Genomic DNA, 25189 nt, shown 5'->3' with positions numbered 1-25189 from the left:
CGTGAAAACTGTTTTCTGGTGACATTTGAAGCGAGAAATAATTAACTCACGTGCTAAATATTGACAACAGACAAGGTTTCCATGATGCGCTACAGACGACAGTCTTCAACAAGGGAGGTAACTACAATCTGGTGACCATTAAAAGGAGTTCCATACGGACATTTTATCTTCGCCCGTGGGCAAAATAAAAATATCTAGCATGGTTAAATTAATGGATCTATTTATCTGAGGTGGGAGAAAATAATCTCTAATGCAAAACTTTAAGGAATTGAAACTTTTTCTGCTTAGGAAGCAATCAACATGAATATTAACGGATATATTTAGCAGGGATAGAGAGTTAAGCGGTTTTTCATACGACGACACCATTGTCTAATTTTGGAGATATTTGGCAATGCTGTTATGTCGATGCCATTCCTTTTACTCTTTTTTAATAACCAGGTTATGTAATACCGTTATATATAGTGAAATCAGCTGATATAGCCATGAATATACTCAAATATGATTTCGTTGCAAGCTGTTCGTTTGGTCTATAATGATTTCCGAGTAAAACATTTTGTAATATACTTCGCGTTACTTCATTTATTCCATGTTTGTCTGTAATTAAAAATATACTGTAAAGTTTAACATTCCAAAACCATTTGTTTAAAAAAGTAAGCTACTTTGATGTGACCTCACGAAAATGAAATTTATCTTACTCTGTTGTTGCTAATATTATTGTGATAATATACCAAACGACTGATTTTGTTAAGAACATTTCAATACTATATAATAAGGGGTCTTTTAAAGGCGACTAAAAATACGTCAGCTCGTTTTATTTATCAGCTCGAGTTTAAAGTGTGCATCGTCGCTTGCGTCGAAAGGCTTGCGGATACAATTTCTAAACTAAATATCTCATTTGCATGCATGCACAGATGCAATTTGGCAAATTTACCAATAAAAGGCTTATCATGCTTTGCCATGCTTACGTTTCTGGTAGAACGAACTTTCCATTCATTAAGGAAATGTATTGGCATGCATATTATATACAATACTTATTAGAAATCAACTAGAATGTAAAGCTCTTTCAGTTTGAATTATCTTAATATCTATAAATGATCACACAATAGAGAAGCAAATGCTGCTCTACATCACGTTAACACTTATCGAACGGATATATAAGCTACATTCTAATGCATACAACAGAATTCAATGTAAATTTACAAGAATGTTCAAATATCTTAAAAAAATTATTAAAGCATCAGAAAACAAAAGCCAAATTGCAAAGACACGATTTGGATCACCCAATGTAACTAACTGATGAGATCCTGAATGACAGTATAGTTGACAGAGGGAGAAACTTCAAGACATGTTATAAATCAAATGTGGTAACTACCCATGTATGGGCTATGCGGTAAACAAGTTGGTCTCAGATCATAAATTTTTCTCTCCCATATTGAAACTTGTATTGAATTATACAGAGTAGTGATTCTAAAATAACAAAATCAGGGGGGTACACGTATTCCGAATCTGCAAGGGTTTAAGTGAGGTTTTGGAGCTTGATATGCAAGATGGCGGCGAAAATGTCTTTCAGTGCAGATGCCAAAAGGTGGTTGAACTATTTTCAGCACACATTTAGGTGGTTAAACCAAAATAAAATTACCATGAAAGCTCTTGTACAGCAAAGGGATTGTCAGGAAATTAAAATATCACATTTAAATAATGTTAAAGCAGAAACCATTGCAAAAATATGTATTTTTGGAACTTAAACGTCATAAAAAGTATCAAATTCTCGCTTCCCACATTTGTAAACAACAGACTAGCCGAAGGTTTTCCTTCAATAACTTTTTTATTCCGTAACCTAGACGCATGAAATAAAAAGCCGAGTGAGGCATAGTAATTGTAGAGCCGAATGCACGTCTTGATATTTTTGAAATATATACTTTATACCACTTACCAGGCGAAAACAGGTTCCCAAAATCATATTTCGTCATGGTTTCGCCGCGATCTTGCATATCAAGCTCCAAAACCTCACTTAAACCCTTGCAGATTCGGAATACGTGTACCCCTCTAAAAATAATCACTTGTCATATAGTTATGCTTCAAGATTTATTTACTTATTTACCTCCACCAAACAATCAAGTTCCGATGAAAAGTTAATTGATTTTTGGAGATGAATTCTTTTTTCAAGGGGCTATTAATATTACAATGATAAGAGTTATATATTTACTAGTCATATAACAAACACACTTATGATGTCTTGAATGCTTTTTATTAAGATAAAGCATTAACAAAGTGAAAGGACAGCCAGACGTATTGAAAGACAGAAAGACAGACAGACTGACAGAGACAGACAGACAGACATAGACACCCATATTTGTTTTGCGGTTCCCTAATCAGTTAATAAAAGTAATGTTTTACGCGTCGACGTTGATTCCATTGTCTTATCTGTCATTTTACTCTTCCTACTCTTCCTATATCTTAAACGATATCGAAATAACCGTTTAAATTCATTGCACAACATGATATTACATGTCAGTGCTGCGGCTTCCAAATTAAGTTCTAAAAATCAAAATTGATTTCTTACAATAAACAAAGATCCAAGAAATACATTTCAGTTAAGGCTGAAATCACACAGACAACAACAACATTTAAACATATCATAATTGGAGCGAGGTTATGATATCAAATGTATATATACTTATGTCTTATCTGATATATTAACTTATTTCCAATTCTTGCTTTAATCTTATAACATTGACAAAACAGGTTCCGAATCGACAAACTAGATCTATCACTGGACATGATCAATACCACCACAATAACAACTTTTTGTGATAAAAAGTTTCACTAAGACTGACGTTTGCTCCTTGAATACCATTTGTCATCTAGAAGGCATCAATAAAGTTAATGTTCATAATGTGTATATCGTACAGTTGAAGGCAATACCTAAAAACGAATGTTTAGGAGAAAAGTAAAAAGTAAAAGCATAAAAAATAAAGGGAAATAACTACCATTTCTAAAATAAAACATACACAAAATTATGTTTGTTTTGCACAACAGTTCTCTTTAACACAAGTCAAATGTGTTTAACGTTTGAAGTCAATACCCCCAAAGCATTTAGAGTTATGGCTAAAAGTAAAAGTTAAATTTAAAAAAAAATCAAAGGGCAATTATTCTAAGAATACCATACACAACAAAAATATGCTTATGCACAATACTTCACCGTAACACTTTTAATATATATTTCTAAAAATACCACACAAAACAATGTTTCTTATGCACAGCACTTCTTTTCAATATGTGCATGAGTTTTATTTGTACAAGTCCATGTTATTCTGGTGTAAGAAAGAAATACTAAACCGTGGTTACTACATGTACCCTTCTGTGTATGGATTTCTACAAGTATTGAAATTAAATGACAGGAATGAATTAATTAAACTAGCATTTTATTCTAAAGAAGCTCTTGTTGTTAGAGATAATTTTTTGAATGTTGAAAGATAAATGTTAAGTTCACCCTCTAGTTTTTGTTAATAATATGTTGTGTTATAACTATATGAAACTTTTGTATGACTTATTATAACAGCATATATATATATATAAATATATATACCATTTACCACTACATGTTGTATATGCACGTTGACATGGTATATGAATAAATGTATTTATCGATATATGTAGACGATATGCATTTTACAAGCCGGAATAAATATATCTTCGGTTTTGTTCTGTCATGATGTTTGAGGTCAATACCTTATAAAACATATGAAGTATGTATGAAGTATAACTATAACGTAAGTAATTCTGACATCGATTAACAGCTGCATCACCTAGAAGTCCAAGTATTGAACACTTGCTGTACACATCCATAAATGATGTCGTAGGTAAAACTCGAAAGACGACTGTTTTCATACTTATCGTTCCTTATCTACAGATAACGGAATCAGAATATAAAACATTTCGCTCAAGTGATTTTGAAATGCGAATAGTTCATAAATAATTAAATATGTTTCATTATCACCATCATCGGTAAAACCATCAATGTACCGCATTATCAATGTGTTCGCTGGCCAAAATGTCTGGGGATACAAAACAGCAACTCGGACAACGGACATTAGGTAGCAGACAAGGGGGAGTGTTGGTCAATTGTAACTAACAGATTTGACAATCGAGAGATGGCCAGAACAGCACTATTAAATCAATTACATTTGTTGGCGCGGAAAGCGCAGATTTGTATGTCTATTGACCATTGGTCTATTGACCATTTGAAAAACAACATTTGGAGATTGTCAAACGTGCTGCTACTGATAACACATTTGTTGTTATATTCCTGTGAAATAATAATGAACTTATAAGGTAGAATATCAAGGAAAAATAAATATTGGAATGCCTTTTGGTTGTTTTTATTAATATGTACCAAATTTGAGAAATTTTAGCATCATGATATTTAATTGTTTTACATATGTATTATTTTTTTAACATTCTTAATTCACGAAATGTTAATAAATAAAATAAAATTGATATCCAATTAGCTTATTGAACTAATTAGAGATAAAAACACAAATTCCTTCAGATCTATGATAAATGAGAGACTGACATAAGTATCTCTATTTTTAGAACCTATCCATCAGTAACACAATTATGATATAGTTGCAGATCGTATCTTCGCGTGTTTCCCTAAACATTTAGGAAATTCAGCTTGAATCTAATCACAATTAGATTTTAATCAAGGATGAAAATTATTCTTACATCAAGTTACTGGTGCTGTCAAGCTTATGGACAAAATGCACGATAGTTAAAATTAGTTTATACAATTGAAGCCGTATAAACTCAACTTTAAATATATGAGTCTCTCTTGAGAAAGTTTCCTTGGTGAAAATCAATACTGTTAGGGCTCGAACACACAATATCTTGGTTGAAAGGTGGACACTTACACCTCAAGACCTCTGTCACCTAAAAAATGCATGATTCTTTACATTTCCAGTTTACGTATGCCAATAATGTTGTTATGTTATTCATAATTGTAATGACAGTCAACTAAATTTTATACATATATCATTTAATATCAATTATATCTAAGGTCGACTCGCAAATCAAGCTTGTGTTTGAAATTTGAGAAGAAGCGAGCTCGTTATTGACCATTAAATATGTATGACGTTAAACATAATTTCAATTTTCTCCACAATCAGAATATAAATTGGCCCGAATTGATGTTACAGTTTTTTCCCTTGACGCAACCTGATTTGTATTGCTTGAAACGTAATTAATAATTGAAAGAAATCTCTTCTCGACAGCAATCTAGGTGTTTCGTCTAATATAAAGATACTAATGCTTTAAATAGTGTACAAAAACATACTTCTTCATTGTTTTAGTCAAAATTGATATAAAAAACTACAGCAACAAGTCAAGTAGTCGAAAGTTTGAACATAAAACCCTCCAATGGCACAGGGTCAACGTCAATAACATAGAACATAAAAACAAACAAACACAAACAAGAAACATGGGACAACAAAACAAACCTTTACAAACAACACTCTTAATACATTATAAAACTATGTGTTTCAATTAATAATTGTTAGACACCGCCTGGGAACGTGCAGAAAATGGAAATTTGATGGAGGTTAAACTAGTTTTGGCCACAACCTAAGTGAATCCCAACAATCCCGAGTATAGCTAAAACGTAAAAAGTAAATCTGATTAGAGTATGCATTAACTTGAAAAAACTAAAGAATAACGCAAATGATAATAAAACTAATAGCTAAACCTTCTATGGTTAGGAATCCAAACTATATCTGCAGTCGAATGAATACAATTCAGAGTACCTATTGCAAAATCTGTTCACAGAATCTGATGAAGAGTATCATCATGTACAAGCTCTAAGAATATACAAAAAAACATAATTAAAATACAATTTTTCTTTTCTAAAGTTTTCTTTCAAATGATAACGATAGGAAAAATATTGAAATAAATCGACGTCATAAGCCGAATCATTCCGAGTTAACCAGACGAATGAAAAAACAACACGGTTTTCAGATAACACGAATGCACATTTTTAACTAAATTAAATCACTGAAAATTATAGCAACAGCTGAAACAAGTTGCCAGCAATTTATTTAGTCTGATTGCCCAACCATGGGCTGGAATCATTTTCATCGTTTCATAAAAAAGAATCGTTTTATAAAAATCACCATCAAAATCAGGATGAGCAATACTCTTAACAGTCAGCAATTTAAGACTTCTATTGTACTAGAATATAATATTATAATGACCTTTTAACAATTTTGAGAAAGTTTTTCTCGTTGTATGGTATCTGAATTTCTATTTTAGAGGTTAGAGGTTTTTCCCTCATAAGTTAACGACGAGAGTTGAATATTTGACATATTTGGATATTCTAGCGCATCCTATTAACGGTGCATTTAAAAACTATAAACTCTCCACTCAAAGAAGGGTAATTAATCATTTTAAAATTAAAATGATCATGTTTATGATAAAGATTGATATTCAATTTATCTTTCCTAACTTCGAGTTGCATGTCTTAATCGGATGCTTTCAGACTAAATGTATTACCTTTATTGAGTTGCAATTGTGGAGGGTATATCGATTTAATATTATCTGTAAATACCTGATTATACAATTTTAGACTATCGTCAATCAATCTAAAAGAAGTATTTGATTAAATAACATGTTCAAGATCTCCATACTTAGATATTGACAACATTATTCACTTTCATAGCAGTATACAAAGAAGCCAGAAAGTCAAGGTACATTATAAGACAGGCAAGAATGCCTTTTGATTGTATATATAAACATGTACTGAAATTTTAGAAAATATTTATTCAGAACAAAAAACCCACTCTAATAACATCTTGGCAAGTTCAATATATATATTTATAAGTGGGATCATTGGTTAAACCTTTTTTTAACATAAACTGCCATTTCTCGATCAGAGGAGTCAATTTGGTTGTAACTAAATAATGTTCAATAGATAATTAAAGAGTTGAAACGTATTCAGCCCTGAGGTTTTATGTATACTTTTAGAAATGAAATTGATTTATACGTTTTTTTTTATACATTTTAGATAACCAGTGTATACTTGAAATGTTTTAATGACAACTATTCGACATAACTTAAAATTGAACATTAGAATCAATATAATTTTGGAAAATACGTTGAATCAGTTCCCGCTTACAATTTAGAGTGGTATAATTTGTCCTTTACTTACACCAATACTATTCGGTGATAGGCAGTTTGAAGGGATGAAAAGTATTTTGTTGTAAAAATTATAGACGTTTCCAGAATATCTCTTAACTATACATAAACAAATGTGGAGGCTGGTTTGGTACAGTAAGAGTGACGAATTGTACAAATATGCACTCCCTGTTGATTGGTTAACCGTCAACAACAAAATGCAACAGGATAACAATGATTATACATGCGAGAAGGATCTATGCCAAGAAGCTATTTAATGCACATTTAACTTCCAGCAAATACCTTATGAACCTCCAGTATCAGTGACAGGAAGGAGGAAAGGAAAGAACCGATTCCACACAGCATAACCATTCAAACCTCCTCCGCAGACTCTCGATCTGCTTTTTTATGACATAATGACTCCAAGGTCATTAAACTTGTACACATTAATGGAACGATCGTTATAACAATCTCTAAAAGGCAATGCTTTAAATGTTGGCAAATTAAGAATAATGTTTTAAAGATATCTCAATAAACAGACAGAAACCATATTTCTTAAAGTCAAACCATAGATTCGTCTATTGTACTAGTTGTACTAGAACAAAAAAGCCAGTCCCATGAGGAATATAATCGCCGACTGTTCTCTCTTCTCCGATAACAAACAAGCACGTTATAGGATACCACCAGATAGCGTACATTAATGTTAAGTAAAACCATCAGTTAAATCAACATGAACAAAACTACAAAAGAGAATTCGCTATACCCAACTCCCATCCCTTTACAGTTGCGCTAACCATAACCTGTCCATTGGTTGTTGGGCTATTTTGCTATAACCAACACCTGCCCCTTGTCGGTTGGACGATCTTGCTATAACCAACGCCTGCCAGCTATGAATATCAAATTGATATTTAATCTCCTATGTTTCACTGATACAAATCAATATTTTGCCATAAAAAGAATAAAACAATAGCAAAATAAGACTTTATGCTTCGCACATACCTGTAGAATGCTTAAAAGGTCAGTGCAATCTAATGTATTACTTCTTTTATGACATATTGACCAAAAGCGATCTGTGTTCACCGAATCTTACAAACATTGATACTTTATCACGATCAAATGTGTGATTTATCCTTTAGACTCGCATTGAAATGAAAAGCAGTTAAAATCCCAGAAAAACAAATTCCCAGAAAATGTGCTGGTTACAAACTTATCGCAAAAGGTCATTCTCCTTCATCTTAATTTCGTAAACACTGTATAATTATGACAGTTATGTTTCCAATCACAGATGCTATTCCGTATGCTACCAGGTTATGTTCTGTAGGTATTTAAGAGTCGACATTCGCTTGTTTATTGTCGATTCCACTTCTTAAGTGTTACAGGATTTCTTCGAGAACATGCGAAATATTCTTGCAGAAAAAGACTCATCATTGCTGGATGTGTAATACGACTACAAGTAGACTATGTCACAGAGAAAAAAACTGTTCTAAACACACTTGTATTAAACTTGTTTAGGAGTATATCCTCCTGTTGAACATAACAAGAATTCTTTTATAGCAAAACTCGTTGCTATTAATTCTCTATTGTTTAACTTAAGCTTACAAAGTAACAGTGTACTGCCGTACTTATATGAAGGTCATAAAACACGTCACAATAAGTCCACAACCACTCAAAACAGATGAGTTCATACTTACTGCCGTCATACAGTTTATTGATGTAATGATGATTTCTTAACTCGAAAACTAAACTTAAACAAATCAGTCCGTTCGTGATCAATTTTTATACTTTCGACATTTCTGTGCTTCGTGATTTAGAGTCGACTCGGACATCATATAAAGAGGTTTTTCGAAACATGATTTCTCATGAAAGACCAAGCTGAGCTACACTCGCTACGATTATGCATGGAAACTAATTACTAAATTATGCTAAAGATAGAACTGTAACAAGACTTGACAAAAAATTTAATGACTAAGTTCACACACACCAAGTGAAAAGACAACTTCTTCAATCAATTCAAAAAGAAAAATTAACTGATTTCCGAAACAATACAAATGGAAAAAGAGTTTGGCAGTGAATAGATTGAGCAGTAGCTATCCATGCCGCAAATGTCAATATCTAAGAGTCAGCCACTCGGTATCAGAATATGTGAGCCAGATTTTGATCTTTAACCAAATATATAACGCTTTTGTTCTATTAAGACAGTTTCGGGAAAATGCAGCGCTCCATGTATTAAAGTCATTGCAGATGTATTTGGTCCATTGCAAGTTTACCATAAAGGCCACATGCTGTTTTATACACCCTTTACTTTATCACCTATTTATCTATTGGAAGTAATACTTAACGTGTTTTTTTTTTCCGAAATAAAAATCTCAATAAAAACATCAAACAAACACAACATGAACTAGTTTGCAAACCTTAAAAAGATGCCATTACATATGGTTACAAAACGTGTGCATACGTTTGGAAAAAAGAATGATAAAAACAAAACTGAAGCATAATACAAACCATTTAGATAATCCGAGAAAAAATGACGTTATTTCGATTCTTCTACTCAAATACTTGTAAATGCTCTATGTCCTGAATCTCTTCACTTGCAAACAAAATACGTTTAAAATGATATATTAACAATTGTTTTTGTTTTATTCAATTTAAAGGGCAGAAATGGTTTTGGGGAAATTATTTCTCCATATTGTTTAAGGTCCAATGCTGAGTCTGGATCTATTTCTCTTCAGGTTGTTTGGAAAAGACAAATAAAAAAAAGATAACAGTGAAGCAAATATGAATGAACGTGTTGAAATAAAAAAGGAGTTAAACATACCTTAAAATACTAATGTCCAACCTTTTTTAAACTATTATGGTATAGCAAATTACAATATTTGGTACACCAGATCGCGTTACAAAACGCATTGATAAAATATTGCAGTTGTAATTGAACTAGGAAGTAACAGCTGCATATCTACTTAAGAACAGGCATTGAATAGTTTCCGTTCTGTTCATAAATGACGGTCTATATATCAAATTGATTTAGTATCTCACCGATAAGTGGTCAGAAAATATAACATGTAACTCACTTTATAGCCAGTTTTACCAGAGGTGTTGTTTGTAAACATATTTCGTTATCACCACTATCGCCAACCGTCTTCATTATACCGCAGTAATATTGTATCCTTGATTGCCATTGGCCCTACCAAAAATAGAATAACCAGTTATAAGAAGTGGACATAGTCCAGCGGAAAGGCAGCGGAAATTTAATTTGTAGAATCTCTTTCATGGTAATTCCATGAACCAATACATTATTTGTCTTCCAATTGTGTAAATAAAAGTCAGTGATTTATATAGTATTTGAAAGTAACACAAGATGATAAGCCTTCGTAGAAAGAAAGCTCGATTTTATAAATCTTCTTCAATCATAAAACTACAAATTACATATATCCAAGCTACAAAATCATGAGAAATACATACATACATAATTAAAGAACTTATTGTACATTCATATGTGTTGCTCTTTTCCAATGACAAGATTGTTTTGCAGATTTCATAAGCACCCTATCTAAAACAAATTCCTTGGCTGTCCAACGTACGAGAACTAGGTACTGGAACCTTTTATGTATTACAGTAGTACAATATAAAGTCCCCACGGGACACGAAACCCCACACAGGATGAACACGAAACGAAACACTGATATATTCCTTTATCCAACATGTATCAACTAACAAGGTGCGATGCGATTTTAACAACAAATGCTTAGCTGACTTACTTAAGCGTGTTTCCTTAAATACCACTTTTGATAACCATATATTACAATTTATACCAGGAAGTAAAATATCAAATCCCTATAAAATGACACGGGGTTTAAACACACATATTGGAAGGGAGTTAACCAGCTATATCTTTTTTCGCAAATTCCAGCACACCTGACCACACGTGCAAATGACCAGTATAACTAATTATTAACATTTTGACATATTGTCAGCACAAAATCAGTGGTAAACACTGGTAAGGCATGTATTGAGTTAAACTTAAAAAAAATACATTAACATATTATGTAAATTAAATTCAGGAAATTATATATTTCGTGCAACTGACAACATGCCCGTTTATTGTGTCATAAAAAGAATGCCACATCTTAAATAAGTCAAACGAACAGAACGCTTTATACAACATAGTTATCACGCGATGATCAAATATTATCTGTTATTAATCAACTATTCCGTATTTGACGAGATACAGAGACAATTGAGGTATCAATACCAGACAATTGAAGACAATATATGCCAGAATTCGCTCAATATCTACCAAACTCGGCCAATATCAACAAAACTCGCCTAATATGAGTTTCCTCCGTTTTGATTGGCTACAAAACTCGCCTAATATAGTATTTGAGAAATAGGCCATTTCCATTGGCTGTTGAATCTCGCCTAATATGAAAAATATGCTGGAAATTATTTTTAAAGGTAGCCATTTTGTTTTCCGTTTTCCGACTGTTTTGCAATTTTTGTGCTTATTATAACTTTATTTGGAATACTTGAACCTATTGCATGATTGCACCACTTTGTACGGTTTGATATAACAGTTGTATTTAACCCGTGGGTGGATTTTACGACTATTATGATTTTTTACGCCGACAAAATGGACGACGAAGGTGAAACATTTGACACTTTGGTAAACGATTTACAAAATTAAGACGAAAAGACATGCTTCCTTACAATGTACAGTGCTTTATTCATAAGTATGCGCAATGTCACTATAAGAATGCATGTCCAAATCAGCAAAGTCAAGTCTAGAAAAGCAGACACCATAAATGAATAAGGGATAAATACGGCTTCAATGTGAACTAAAGGTAAGTTATAAGAATGTTTTTAACCACAACGGTAATAGTTAATTAATAAAATACTTATTAATTAGTTGATTTCATATTGGCCCAGTTATTTGTCCTCGGTCAGCTGTATTTGCCTTCGCCCTTTCGGGCTCAGGCAAATACAGCTAACCTCGGACAAATAACTAGGCCAATATGAAATCACTAATTAATATTATTATAATATTAATCATTGGTTCGTCGATGGGATCTAACATCGGCAGTAATCGATTATGATCGTCTTTGATCGATTTTCGTCGAACCTTATCATTAAACTAAAACACATCAATGCAAACTATCATTTGTGGAGTTTTCCTATCATATACGAGGGATATATCCAAACGTGTGCTATGATTTCATAAAGAAATGATTCGTTACTGTTTTCTTTGTCAATAAAATTAAATTTGATTACACTATTTAAAATGGAAAAACACGCACGATTTGTCCTATTCAATGATCGATTATTGTTGTACATTTCGATTATTAGCCCTGATATGTCAGATAATCAAACCGTTGCAATCCAAGAACCGTTATTCCAAGTGCAACAAACACCCTCGAGGCGAGATCACTACACATTGCTTCCTGGACTGTATTTCGTATGCTGAAAGGCTCAGTCAAGGCTTTTAGTGATACTGGTTGATGTGTTATAGATATTGAACATTTTCCTTTCTATTGTGCGTGTAACCTTCATTAAAAATAACAGGTGCAAAGTCATTGTTATTTTTAAGCGATACTCCTGGTAACGAATCGATTATTCAATTAACGAACGGTAACACATGTTTGTACATACGATCGGATGCAAAGCCTCATTTCAAACCCCTTGTAACATTTTATGATATTAACCAGTACAACATTTGATAGACCGTACGATCAATCAGGTAACAATGTCAAGCCCCGGTCTTACAAAATATTGCAGAAGTACTTAGGACGTCGCGTAACAGCTGTGTATCCGCATAGAAATCCAGGTATTGAACACGATCACTAATGGTACACATAAAATATTTAGAAGAAGATTCGCGACACATATCAATCAGATAATGGAATCAAAAGTCGAAACATTTAACGGGGTCTTGTGTGTATGTGCTAAACACTGATGCACATTTAAGAATCAGTGTTGCTCCAACTAAAATTACGTTGTCAGGCTTCATTGCTCCGCAATCCAGCAATACTTATATTCCCACTCGTGCCGACGCCAATTGAAAGTCCGATGGCGCCCTAAAATAGACATGAATCTCCAAAACCATTGCCAAGTTACATCCTCACACAGTAGTATGATTGTTTGTTCCTGGTGAACATGGATAATAAACGAAACAACGAGCTATAACATTTTATAAATATGACCATTTTACACGAAGTGCAGCATTTGCTTCTTTAATCATTTACGACTGAGACCTGATGCGACTGCAATTACAATGAAAGCTCCAGAGATAAACTCTAGAGAGAGGTCATGTCCTACATATATTGACGTACCCTTGATGAAACGTGAATCTTTCTTGGTAGATATATTCGGTGCAAGACTACTTTCTTTGCTAATTCTACTCTAACTTTCGCATACAGGTGAATTAGCATCGGAAGTTACGACACCGCATTGCACTTAAATTAAATCCATGATTTCAAAAGAAATTGCTAGCTTCGGGCAAACGATATCAGACATCCGCATAAGGGTATGTTCGATTTCCGTTTCATTTTTATTTGGATAAGTAAATTGACAAAGGATTTAATTGGTACATGTTTTGGATCAACTTTGCTTCTTTAAAGTATACCCGTTTAATAAATTTATATATGTTATTTGGTCAATTACAGGTTGGGCTGTAGAAAATGTGTTTAGTATGTGAGAATGTTTCAACAAAAAACATATAATTGTGATTAACGTATTGTTTGAACAGAGGTAAACATAATTAGAAAACATTTTGTAATCCAATCGAGACTGTTTTATTAACGGGTATGTTGTGTTCACGAGCCTGTTGAGTTCCGGTGTACCAGTTGGGCTCCCGAAGAGTCCTAAAATAAGAATGCACTAAGCCCTAAGGCATGAATTCAACATTTGTATACAAAAATATCAGAAAAAGGGCAATTCATTTAAGATATTAAATCTATATAATATTTAATAAACGTATATTGAGAACATTCCTGACAAAATATTTACATGTAATTATGACCGAGAGGCTAATGAGATTGTTTTTGTCATCTTGTTTATTGGCATGCTTTAGAGATAGATTAGAAAAAAATGTGAAAGAAGACAGCTTGTTCTCATCACTCACGGGAGTAATATTACTGCACCAATGGTTTCCAAAATATTTTATCTTATTTTTCCTAAATATTTTGGAAATCTGACAACATTTTGATTTAAACTACATAATAATGCATACATCGAGTATTTTTTTCTAGAGCTATTGGTCTTAATTCAATATCTACAAAACGAATAATAAATTGCTTTCGCCACAGTTTTATAACCTAGTGGCTTGTGTAATGAAATAAACAAAGAGCATTTTAGTAAAAAATTAGCGCCGAGTTGCAAATCAAGATTATTATTATACCCCCGACAAACGAAGTTTGAAGGGTGTATATTGGAGTCACCCTGTGGTCGGTTGGTCGGGTTGTTCGGTTTGTCGGTCGGTCCGTTGCAATTTACCTTGTCCGGAGCATAACTTAAATACTACTAGATGGAATTGGATTAAACTTCATACAATGATAGAGCATAATGAGAGGAAGTGCAGTGTACACTAACCATAACTCTAGTCTTGCTTATTACTGAGTTATTGCTCCTTGTTACTTTTTTTGTCCGGCGTATAACTTGAGAAGTACTGGATGGGATTCATTGAAACTTCATACAATGGTAAAGCACAATAAGAGGAAGTGCAGTGTTTAAGAACCATAACTCTACTTCAGCTAATTACTGAGTTATTGCTCTTTATTTGTTTTTTTGCTGTCAAATATTTTTCCAGAAATTAACTTGCAAACTACTAGATGGAATTTATTAAAACTTAATACAATGGTAAAGCACAATGAGAGAAAGTGCAGTGCACAAGAACTATAACTCTTTTTCAGCTAATTACAGAGTTACTGCCCTTTGTTACTTTTTTTGTCCGGAGCATAACTTGAAAACTATTTGATGAAATTTAATAAAACTTCATACAGTGATAGATCATAATGAGAGGGAGTGCAGTGTACAGGAACCGCAATTCTATTTTAGCTAATTACCGAGATACTGCCTTTTGTTACTTTTTCTTGTCCGGAGCATAACTTGAAAACTATTGGATGGAATTTAATAAAACTTCATACAATGATAGATCATAATGCGAGGGAGTGCAGTGTACAGGAATCGCAATTCTATTCCAGCTAATTACAGAGTTACTGCCCTTTGTTACTTTTTCTTGTCCGGAGCATAACTTGAAAACTATTGGATGGACTTTCATAAAGTTACATACAGTGATAGATCATAATAAGAGGGAGTGCAGTATATAGACACTGTAATTCTATTTCAACCAATTACAGAGTTACTGCCCTTTGTTACTTTTTCTTGTCCGGAGCATAACTTAAAAACCATTGGATGCAATTTAATAAAACTTCATACAGTGATAGATCATAATGAAAGGGAGTGTAGTGTACATGAACCGTAATTCTATTTCAGCTAATAACAGAGCTACTGCCCTTTGTTACTTTTTCTTGTCCGGAGCATAATTTGAAAACTAATGGATGGAATTTAATAAAACTTCATACAGTGATATATCATAATGAGAGAATGTGCAGTGTACAGGAACCGCAGTTCTATTTCAGCCAAGTACATAGTTATTGCCCTTTGCTACTTTTTTCTTGTCCGGACAGTAACTTGAACACTACCGGATAGAATGTAATAAACTTTATACAATGGTACAGCACAATGAGAAGGAGTGTACATGAATCATTACATTATTTTAGCAAATTACAGAGTTATTGCCTTTTTCTGTGTGTTTTTTTTGTCAAACTTTTGTCCTGACAGTAACTTGAAAACTACTAGATGGAATTTCATAAAACCTCATAAATTGATAAATCATAATGAGAGGCGGCATTCGGGGGTATTAATTTGGGTTTACTAAGGAATCGTTTTTGTTTGCCTTTTTTTATCACAGTTAAAATTGCAATTTTAGTGCAATATTGAAATAGACATTATGACCAGAACAATTCCGATACACAAGTTATCAGAAGATATCGAAACGTTTAAATCCAGCTAAAATTCAAGCTGTGAGACTGTTAAACATGAAGTAGACCTATTGTTTGTAATGTCACTTTAAGGTGTTCGATGCACAGAACTTCACTTGCAATAATAATATTGTGAATATATAGCTCAATGAACTTAAACATACTTGTGAGATATCACTACTACAAAGCAAGTTGGATAGTCAATTAAGTACATTACTAATTACAATGGTATTGTCTAAGCAAACGACAATGGCGTTTTTCTGTTTCTTCAAAGTGTATTATGGCCTACTATGCTTCGTCCATGTTGTTCTCATTTATATCGTTTCACATTTCTCATGTTAAAATTGTAGGTTTTAGTGTAATTTAATTCAAACCGAATCCTGTATACTCGCATGGCTGACGGATAACGTACTACTTAATTGAAGGTTAATTAGAACTCGAGAACAGTTGAAACATACTACACCCATAAATAGATCCTTGTTGGTAACCCTGAGACGGCAGATTTACCGAAAGTCGAAATCAGATTCTGCTGAGGTGACTTAAAAGACTGGATCAAACAACAAGGCAATGTGACGTCAAAATATATAAAATCAAATGCTGTATTTAGATTCTATCAAATGAAGAACAAACCTAACTAGTATTCATATTCTAATTGACTTATTCGTGTAGAGAAGTTGGCTAATAAAATTTGTAAGCGAAATCGCAGTGTACCAATAAAAAACCAATGTTTTATTTTCAGGAGTAAGTCAATATAAATTCCATTCTCTTTGGTGTCAAGCATATAATGTATATATTTATAATCTATTCAACTGCTGGTGTAATATGCAGCAGAAGCACGACAAACCCTCAGGTCATTTTGCCATTTGCCAACATTAGATATATAATATTAGTGTCAATATTTTTGACCTGCATTAGACAAGTTAATATTAAGAAATACACGCAAACATTACAATGGTTTTTCAGTACTATAAGAAATATTTTATCACAATTAAAAATATTTAATGCAAATAGGTCTATCTGACTATATACTTATATGACATACGCTAAACGCATTTATGTGTTTCTTTTTTAATATTTCTTTTTTTGCAAATACCCAAATTAATTCGGTTTACAAATACACAATAGAGAAGACCTACCTTGTGTCAACCAAAACCCCTAAATGCACACATTCACGTAAACAACCACAAGACAACAATGACATGTTTTCATATGATTTCACCGCACGCGTGTAAATTTCGAAGTCCATTAATTTCACCACTTGTATTGCAATGTTTACCTTTGAACTCGAGCGAAAAGGTTTCATTGTATAGCTCTAAGCATAAGCAATTAGTCAAGCTTGTTCATGCTGGACATGAAGTCATGATTTCGTACTATTTTAGGCACCTAAGCACAAGAACGCGCAATTGAACCACTTTTACATTTTACAATTATCCATTGTAAAGCTCTGGGAAAATACAAATGTGGGTATCGATAATGTTAAAAAAATCACTTCAACTGTTAAAGCTTGACTTTTATGGGATTTTTTTCTTAGGTATTCGTTCGCAAATATAAATAATACATCCATTTCTGCACGATTTGGTGTGTAATGAATCTGAGCATTTTTTTTCAGATTCCAAATGTACAGTAGCATTCATACGCAAATCTTTCGACTAATGTTTCTGCCCAAAATACTTAAGACGATCAAAATAAAAACATTGCGGCTTTTTGAAATCTTGTTTTAATTCCAAAGGAAAATAAAACGAGAACTTAAATTAACTTTCTGGTTGAAAACATATTATTATCATTATATACTGAATCTAAAATGTCTTGCCCAAAATGCATTTTGTCATTGGTCGGTGGTTATTTATTGATTGGGTGATTGATTAACGAACACATTTTTTAAAATCCTACTGCAGTTGCTAACCAAAGTTTTAAAAGCCAGTGGAACGTGCACATTTGGGCGTCGTTTCCGTAAATTAACGACTCATACCTTATCTAAAAGACTTTTTCAGATGACGCATAAGAAACGAAGAGAAGGCATATGACGATTCATTTTTTAAATTAACCGTGTACCTTTAAATATTTGGATTACTGCCTGGATAGGGCATTAAACACACAACGGAAATAACTGAGGATAGAAACGCTTCGAGGACATTCTAGTTCCAAGCTTTATCAGCAAATTGCGTATTAATAAAAATCATACGAACACATTCAAGTTATATTAATATCTAAATTATAATCACACATCATACAAAATACAAATTTTAGGTGCACATTTAAATCATTCTTTAAACTACAAACGAGGGAAACACTTTTCCCATGGTTTTATTGGAATCAATATTCGTTGTCTTTTTCAAAATTGAACGCTCAACGAGAAATACCCTAAAAAAGTAGCATCCTGGTCAAAGCACCCGCATATTGAATAATAGATTATAACACGCAACAAATAACATTAGTCCGTGCCTTGTTATATTAACACTAGCGTATGCCATATTACTTTTTTATTAACGAACGTATTGCCGTTGAAAGATTGCAAAACGCCTTTAAAATATAAATCTTGTTCGAGGTGTTGCACTTGTCTTTTGATAATTTGCTTTTTTGTGTCTTGAAACATTGAATACGACTTTTTCTTGTTATTCAATGGTTTAAAGAATTTAGTCTAATGTATCATGCATCGATTTTAAACGACCGTATCAGAAAAAATATTCCGAATAAAACCGTACAGTTATATATTGCAGTTATACATTCTGGACAGGCATTTTACAGGATACTTGAATAAATAGAAACGAGAACAATACACAATTGGACATTAAGTTGTACAACATTGTACTTGAGGCTTTTGATATATTTTAAAACCTGGCGAAACACATAATATAATGCACTACAATTCATCTAGTAACTGTTTATAACAGATATGCTACATGTATGCTTTAAATCCAAACCATAATAGTTTTAGTTTAAGTTTATTGGCTATACCAGCAAATACATGTTTGGCCAAAGACAAACATTATAATATATACACAGATAGACAAACAAAGCAATAGTTAAACATACATATATCTGACAAAAAAATATATATCAATATCAAATATTAAATAAATAAAGCAAAACATTGCATCAAATCAATAAGTTTCGATAGCGAGAGCATCTGTACGCATCAGTACGTTTTGTCATAGCATTGAATACAATTTTTGGAAGATTTCTAAAGTTCCGACTGTTATTACTAGACAGGAAACATACCAATTTATTAATAGTGTTAAAAGATCGTTTCAGGTTATATTTAGTTCTCAGGTTAGTATACAGAGGACAAATGCACAAAAAGTAGTAGTGAGATTCATGATTGCACGAGTCGTTTGGGCTTCAATACTTCATAGTTTATACTGTTTTATGCGTATCGATTGAATGAGAAGAAAGACGCAAGTCTACCCAAAGTAACAAGGTATATTTTACCATCTTATTTGCCTTTGTATTGAATACGTAAAAACATAATAGCCAATTCCCTATTGTTTATGGAAATATAAGCCCATTTTCGGATTGAGTCTGCTGTTACGTGTTCTCTTATTACATATTTTCTTCATTAGCATGTGCTTGCACTTTAAAATTGTCAAACTTTAGTTAAACAACTTATCGAGGAAGAAGGGCTCTTATATTAGCATTTATAATTTTTCTTTAACAAAGTTATAAATATCTCTTTATTTTTTTTTTTTCAAAGGTGCATATGCGTGGCCTTTAAAGACAAACAATTGATAGTTTAAGGACTTATCGAGGAATAAGGGCTCTAACATAAGCATTTATCCTTAAACAAAGTTCATCAATCGATAGTTTAAGGACTTATCGAGGAATAAGGGCTCTTACATTAGCATTTATCCTTAAACAAAGTTCATCAATCGATAGTTTAAGGACTTATCGAGGAATAAGGGCTCTTACATTAGCATTTATCCTTAAACAAAGTTCATCAATCGATAGTTTAAGGACTTATCGAGGAATAAGGGCTCTTACATTAGCATTTATCCTTAAACAAAGTTCATCAATTGATAGTTTAAGGACTTATCGAGGAAGAAACTATCCTTAAACTAAGTTATTATTATTTCCAATTGTTTTTTCTTCAAAATTGCAGAAAAAATATCAGAATATTTACGAAATTGTTCCCAATTTTACACAAAAATTTACGTTTTGAATAATTCTAGTAAGGTTTAAAGGTTTAAAGTTGTTTGTTTTTCATAGAACGTCTTGTTATAGAAATTGATATAATGAAACTTTTTTTAAATCATGATATTGTAGTCTTAGATTATCTGCCGTTGCTATTTTCCTGAATATATTGAATATAATTGGATAAAAGAAAATCAATTGTGTATCTATTATGTTTTGCATTCAAGGACATACATTAAATTGTATAGCGACAAATACATGTACAGGTTGAAAATCTGCTATCTATATTATGATTTCACCATTCCTGATAACCAAAACAAAACAAATCGTCAAAGCTCCGTAGTGGAGATCGAACCTCGTACCCACTAAACCAGATTCTTTTATGCTAGCCACTCAGACACAGATTGAAAATGTTAACATCAATGTTTAATCCTAAAATGTCGGTTATCTTCATTGTCTTGTCGTTGCCATCAAGAAAGGTTCAAGCATAATATAAGAATAAAATTGCTCATAATGTCACTTGATTTACTTGACCTGTGGACCATTAAAATCCTTTTTATCATTACAGTCACATTTTCTAAGCTTATTTCACTAAATTGTTTCTTGCAAATTCATGTTCGCATGTATGATGAGGTAGACCTTTCCAACAAAGAATGATATTTATGAGTTCTTACAATGATGAGTAATAGATACCTCTTTTCATAACAATACAATTATTGTAATTGTTAAATAACGTCATTTAATTTGAACCGTGGAAATTAAGTAAGAATATTAAAAAGAGACAAAAAGGAAATCCTTTCTGATTAAGAATAATTTTCGTACAATGTTAACGGGGTGTTGACTAACACGTTTTAGAAACAAAAACATTTCCACGGGGTTCACGAACTTATTAAATACATAAGCCTAAAAGGTTAGTACGATCATGTCGATATGTTTTTATTTCCTAATTGGAAGTGTACACAACATTGAGAGCAACTTACAGCTTTTATAATGGATATCGGTAATAAATGATCAAATGTTTGAAGAGTAAGCTATACAAGATGTGCATAAACATATGACTCAGACCCCTCTATTGTGGCTACACTACGCAAATAGGAAGTCAACTGATCTATTTCATTAGAAAGGCATTTTCTGTAATTGACACACGCAGTAACTCTAATTACAAATCTTTCTTTTTCTTAAATATTATTATCTTTTATTTGTACTTGCACGCTGCGTTCGTAACAAACACATTACATTTTGTCATTTATAACTTCTCTAAGCTTAGTGTTGAGAGCTACCTGGCAAAGTATTAAAGCAACACGTGTTCGGGTGCTGTAAAAATATGTTTCCCTGATCTAATCGGTGCTAAGTGTTGTTTAAACAGAAAATAAAGATTAATAAATGCCAGAACATAAAATAGATAAACACAATCTTTCCCGCGGTCTTATAAAAACCTAAATATATTAAAACGATAAATGTTAACTTCGACAAGACATCCGATCAGTGGTACATCAGTAGGATGCAGTTTTAAACTCATTTATTAATAGTTCAATGTGTTTCTTTTTATATTTCTAATTCAAAATCATGAAAGTTTTAACCCAAATACAAGAAAACATATAAATGAAACATTTGGCTACAGAGTGCGACTATTTTTTCAAGATTATCTGCTATAAAGATATTCTTTGAGAGAACATCTTTGGTACGATAACAACATTACCGGTTTGACTGAAACTGTTCACTGATAGCAAGGGGAAGTGCAGACTTGGCAATGCTTCTATTAAGCACCGACTAGTATATGTCCAGTCTTATCAAATGAGTTCGTAGTACTAGAAAGTTTAGAAATACGCTCAAGTCATTTCGTCATAAAGGATCAACAACTACTGAACATGTAAAAACTATCAAATCTATCCGGGGTCGGTTCTCAAACAATCGCGTGAAGGGAAAGCTAGCTTTACTTAAACTGTCTCGTTCCTTGATTTGTTAAACGTTTAAGTTAGTGTGTGGTATTCTCAACGTGTACATTCCTAATCGATTTAGAAGTTAAGAACATCATGCAATACGTACAAAGAAGATTTCACTGACAGAGACCTGTGTATCTTGGCAATGATTACAGACTTAACTTTCTATTTGTCATGTTTAACTCCAATCCGAATTACTTTCTTAGACATAAAGACGATTAGATATGTAATGAAGCCGTTTGACAAAGGTATTCAAACCTTTTAGGATATTTTAAAGAAAGACATTAAAATTTTGATTTCTAGAATCAGTTCTAGACCTTTTTGATCAGAATTATCGCCAACATGTCTCTTAACTGACGTTCAGATATGATTATTCACGTTCCAGTTTATTTAAACATGTCCATAAATTGGTTGAGCCGTAACATAAATTTCGAGATATTACCGATATTTGGCTTAATGATTATCATCACGAGAGAGTAAATGCAGTAGTAATCAGTAATTGGTAACATTTGTATATAGACCATTACATCAGTATCTGCGGAGACGAAGTGTTATCATAGCAAAACGCAACATTATTTTTTTTGAAGAAATGACCATTTTTCTACATTATATTATAAAATCTGTTTAAGTTAAAAGAAACAGCTGGTAAGGTTGCTGGATGAAGGTTTCAATATTGTAGGATCAATATTGTAGTAGAAAATCATATATTATGTCTAGCCTATCCATAAACGCTTATAACATAACAGCCTTATAGTGAGAATGGTTATTAAATGTTATTATTAGTGTTATAATGACACGATAATTTTACTTGCTGTTCGAAGCTTAACCAACGTAGTATATGTTATTTCTAGTCGATTGACAAACTATAACAAACTTTGATATCCAGCTAACCTTCTGTAAAGAGAAATTTTCTAGACGTTCGAACAGTATGAATCTTAATGGGTTATCACGTCAGAATTTATATCAGTATAACAGTCAGATTGGAATAGCACGACTTTATGTGACCAATCGTATTCGAGGTTACAATTATTTGGCTGTTTTTTTATTGAACTTTAAATTTTTGTTTATCTGTCTTCTTCAATTTAGTTTCAGTTGCAGTAAAGTATACTTATTGTCAGCCATAATGTGTTATCAACATTGAAAATATATTGTAACAAGACAACAAGGCCACACGAACAACACAAACATATTTCCTGAAACACCGAATACATTCGTTTGTCTATCAGCAAAACTTCACTTGATACACAACATACTACGCAACATATTGTCTATTGTTGACTGTTTTCATTTCGAACGATTTTTAATGAAATTCGTATAAAAGGCAATTTAACATTATACTAGTGATGTTGTAACAAGTGGATTGTACATGGTTGGTGCACAAGCCAAAGAGCCGTTATACATCCTTTTCTAGTACGGTATATGTCGTTGAAGAAGTGTCGGTGCTCCAGGGCAGCAACTTAAGCAGAGCGATCGGCTTTTCAAGTTCCAAAACTAACACTTCAATGTTCAAATAGAGATTCAGCTCCATTATTCTCTTGCAATTTAACTTTTTCAATTTGATGTCGATGTCGCTTAAAGGCATTTAACGAAAAGACAATGCCATTTATGTATCGTTTTGGCATCAAGTGGACATGCACTTGTTGTAAATGTTCGTATGAGCAGATAACAGAAATACCTTGATTACATAACTCCATATCAATTGACGCAATGCATGAATCACAACTTGAATACCTCTCTTCTTTGGAAAAAAAGCTTGTGCGATTAATCAATCAAACTAAAATTATTCTGTCTCACAGTAAAAGGTAGATTACTATAATGTTAGTTATGAACTAGCCCTGTACCAAAATATTTTAAAATGACCCTGTCAAAGGTCATAGCCCAACAGACACTAAACAAGAGACACAACGTAAAACAACGACTCAAATATACCACACACAAAACAACTCGAATAGCCCACACACAAAACAACTTAAATAAACCACATACAAAACAACTCAAATAGACCAAATACAAAACAACTCAAATAGACCACATACAAAACAACCCCAAAAGACCACACACAAAACAACTCGAATAGACCACACACAAAATAACTCAAACAGACCACATACAAAACAACCCCAAAAGATCACAAACAAAACAACTCGAATATATCACACACAAAACAACTCCAATAGACCACTTACAAAACATCTCCAATAGACCACACAAAAAACAACTCGAATAGACCGCACACAAAACAACTCAAATTGACCACTTACAAAACCTCTCCAATAGACCACACACAAAACAACTCGAATATACCACTTACAAAACAACTCAAATTATCCACACACAAAACAACTCAAATGGACCACATATAAAACATCTCAAAAAGACTTCACACTAACCGAATCCAAAATGACCACATAGAAAACAACTCAAATAGACCACTTACAAAACAACTCAAATGGACCACACACAAAGTAACCCCAAAAGACCACACACAAAACAACTCGAATAGACCACACACAAAACAACTCGAATAGACCACACACAAAACAACTCGAATAGACCACACACAAAGGACCCAAATAGACCACACACAAAACAACTCGAATAGACCACACACAAAACAACTCGAATAGACCACACACAAAGGACCCAAATAGACCACATATAAAACATCTCCAATAGACAACACACATAACAACTCGAATATACTTGATACAAAACAACTTAAATTATCCACACACAAAACAACTCAAATAGACCACATATAAAACATCTCAAAAATACCACACACAAAACACCTCACATAGACCACACACTAAACAACTCAAAAAGACCACACACAAAACAACTCAAAAAGACCACACACAAAACAACTCACATAAACCACACACAAAGCATCTCAAGTAGAAAAAATATAGACATAGCACA

At 32.7% G+C, this 25189-nt stretch overlaps 1 protein-coding gene across 4 annotated transcripts in view; it reads right to left on the bottom strand.

Annotated features, from left to right (window-relative positions):
• LOC128227873 (G-protein coupled receptor 4-like) overlaps nt 1-25189 on the bottom strand; it is a 101555-nt gene that overhangs the window by 9922 nt on the left and 66444 nt on the right. Inside the window, exons 1-2 of one of the 4 annotated variants that reach the window (XM_052938779.1) lie at nt 10631-10937; nt 10236-10348 (exon numbers count right to left, since the gene is read on the bottom strand). The exons of 1 other annotated variant lie outside the window; for it this stretch is intronic. In XM_052938779.1, the coding sequence (XP_052794739.1) occupies nt 10236-10274 (39 nt within the window). In that variant the 5' untranslated portion in view covers nt 10275-10348; nt 10631-10937. Of the gene's footprint in view, nt 1-9982; nt 10125-10235; nt 10349-10630; nt 10938-25189 lie in introns of those variants that run through there. 2 more of the 4 variants (XM_052938778.1, XM_052938781.1) reach the window with 2 other exon arrangements.

Source organism: Mya arenaria, chromosome 3 (assembly GCF_026914265.1).
Source record: "Mya arenaria isolate MELC-2E11 chromosome 3, ASM2691426v1".
Lineage (NCBI taxonomy): Eukaryota > Metazoa > Mollusca > Bivalvia > Myida > Myidae > Mya > Mya arenaria.
This window is presented reverse-complemented; position numbering and strand designations above follow the sequence as displayed.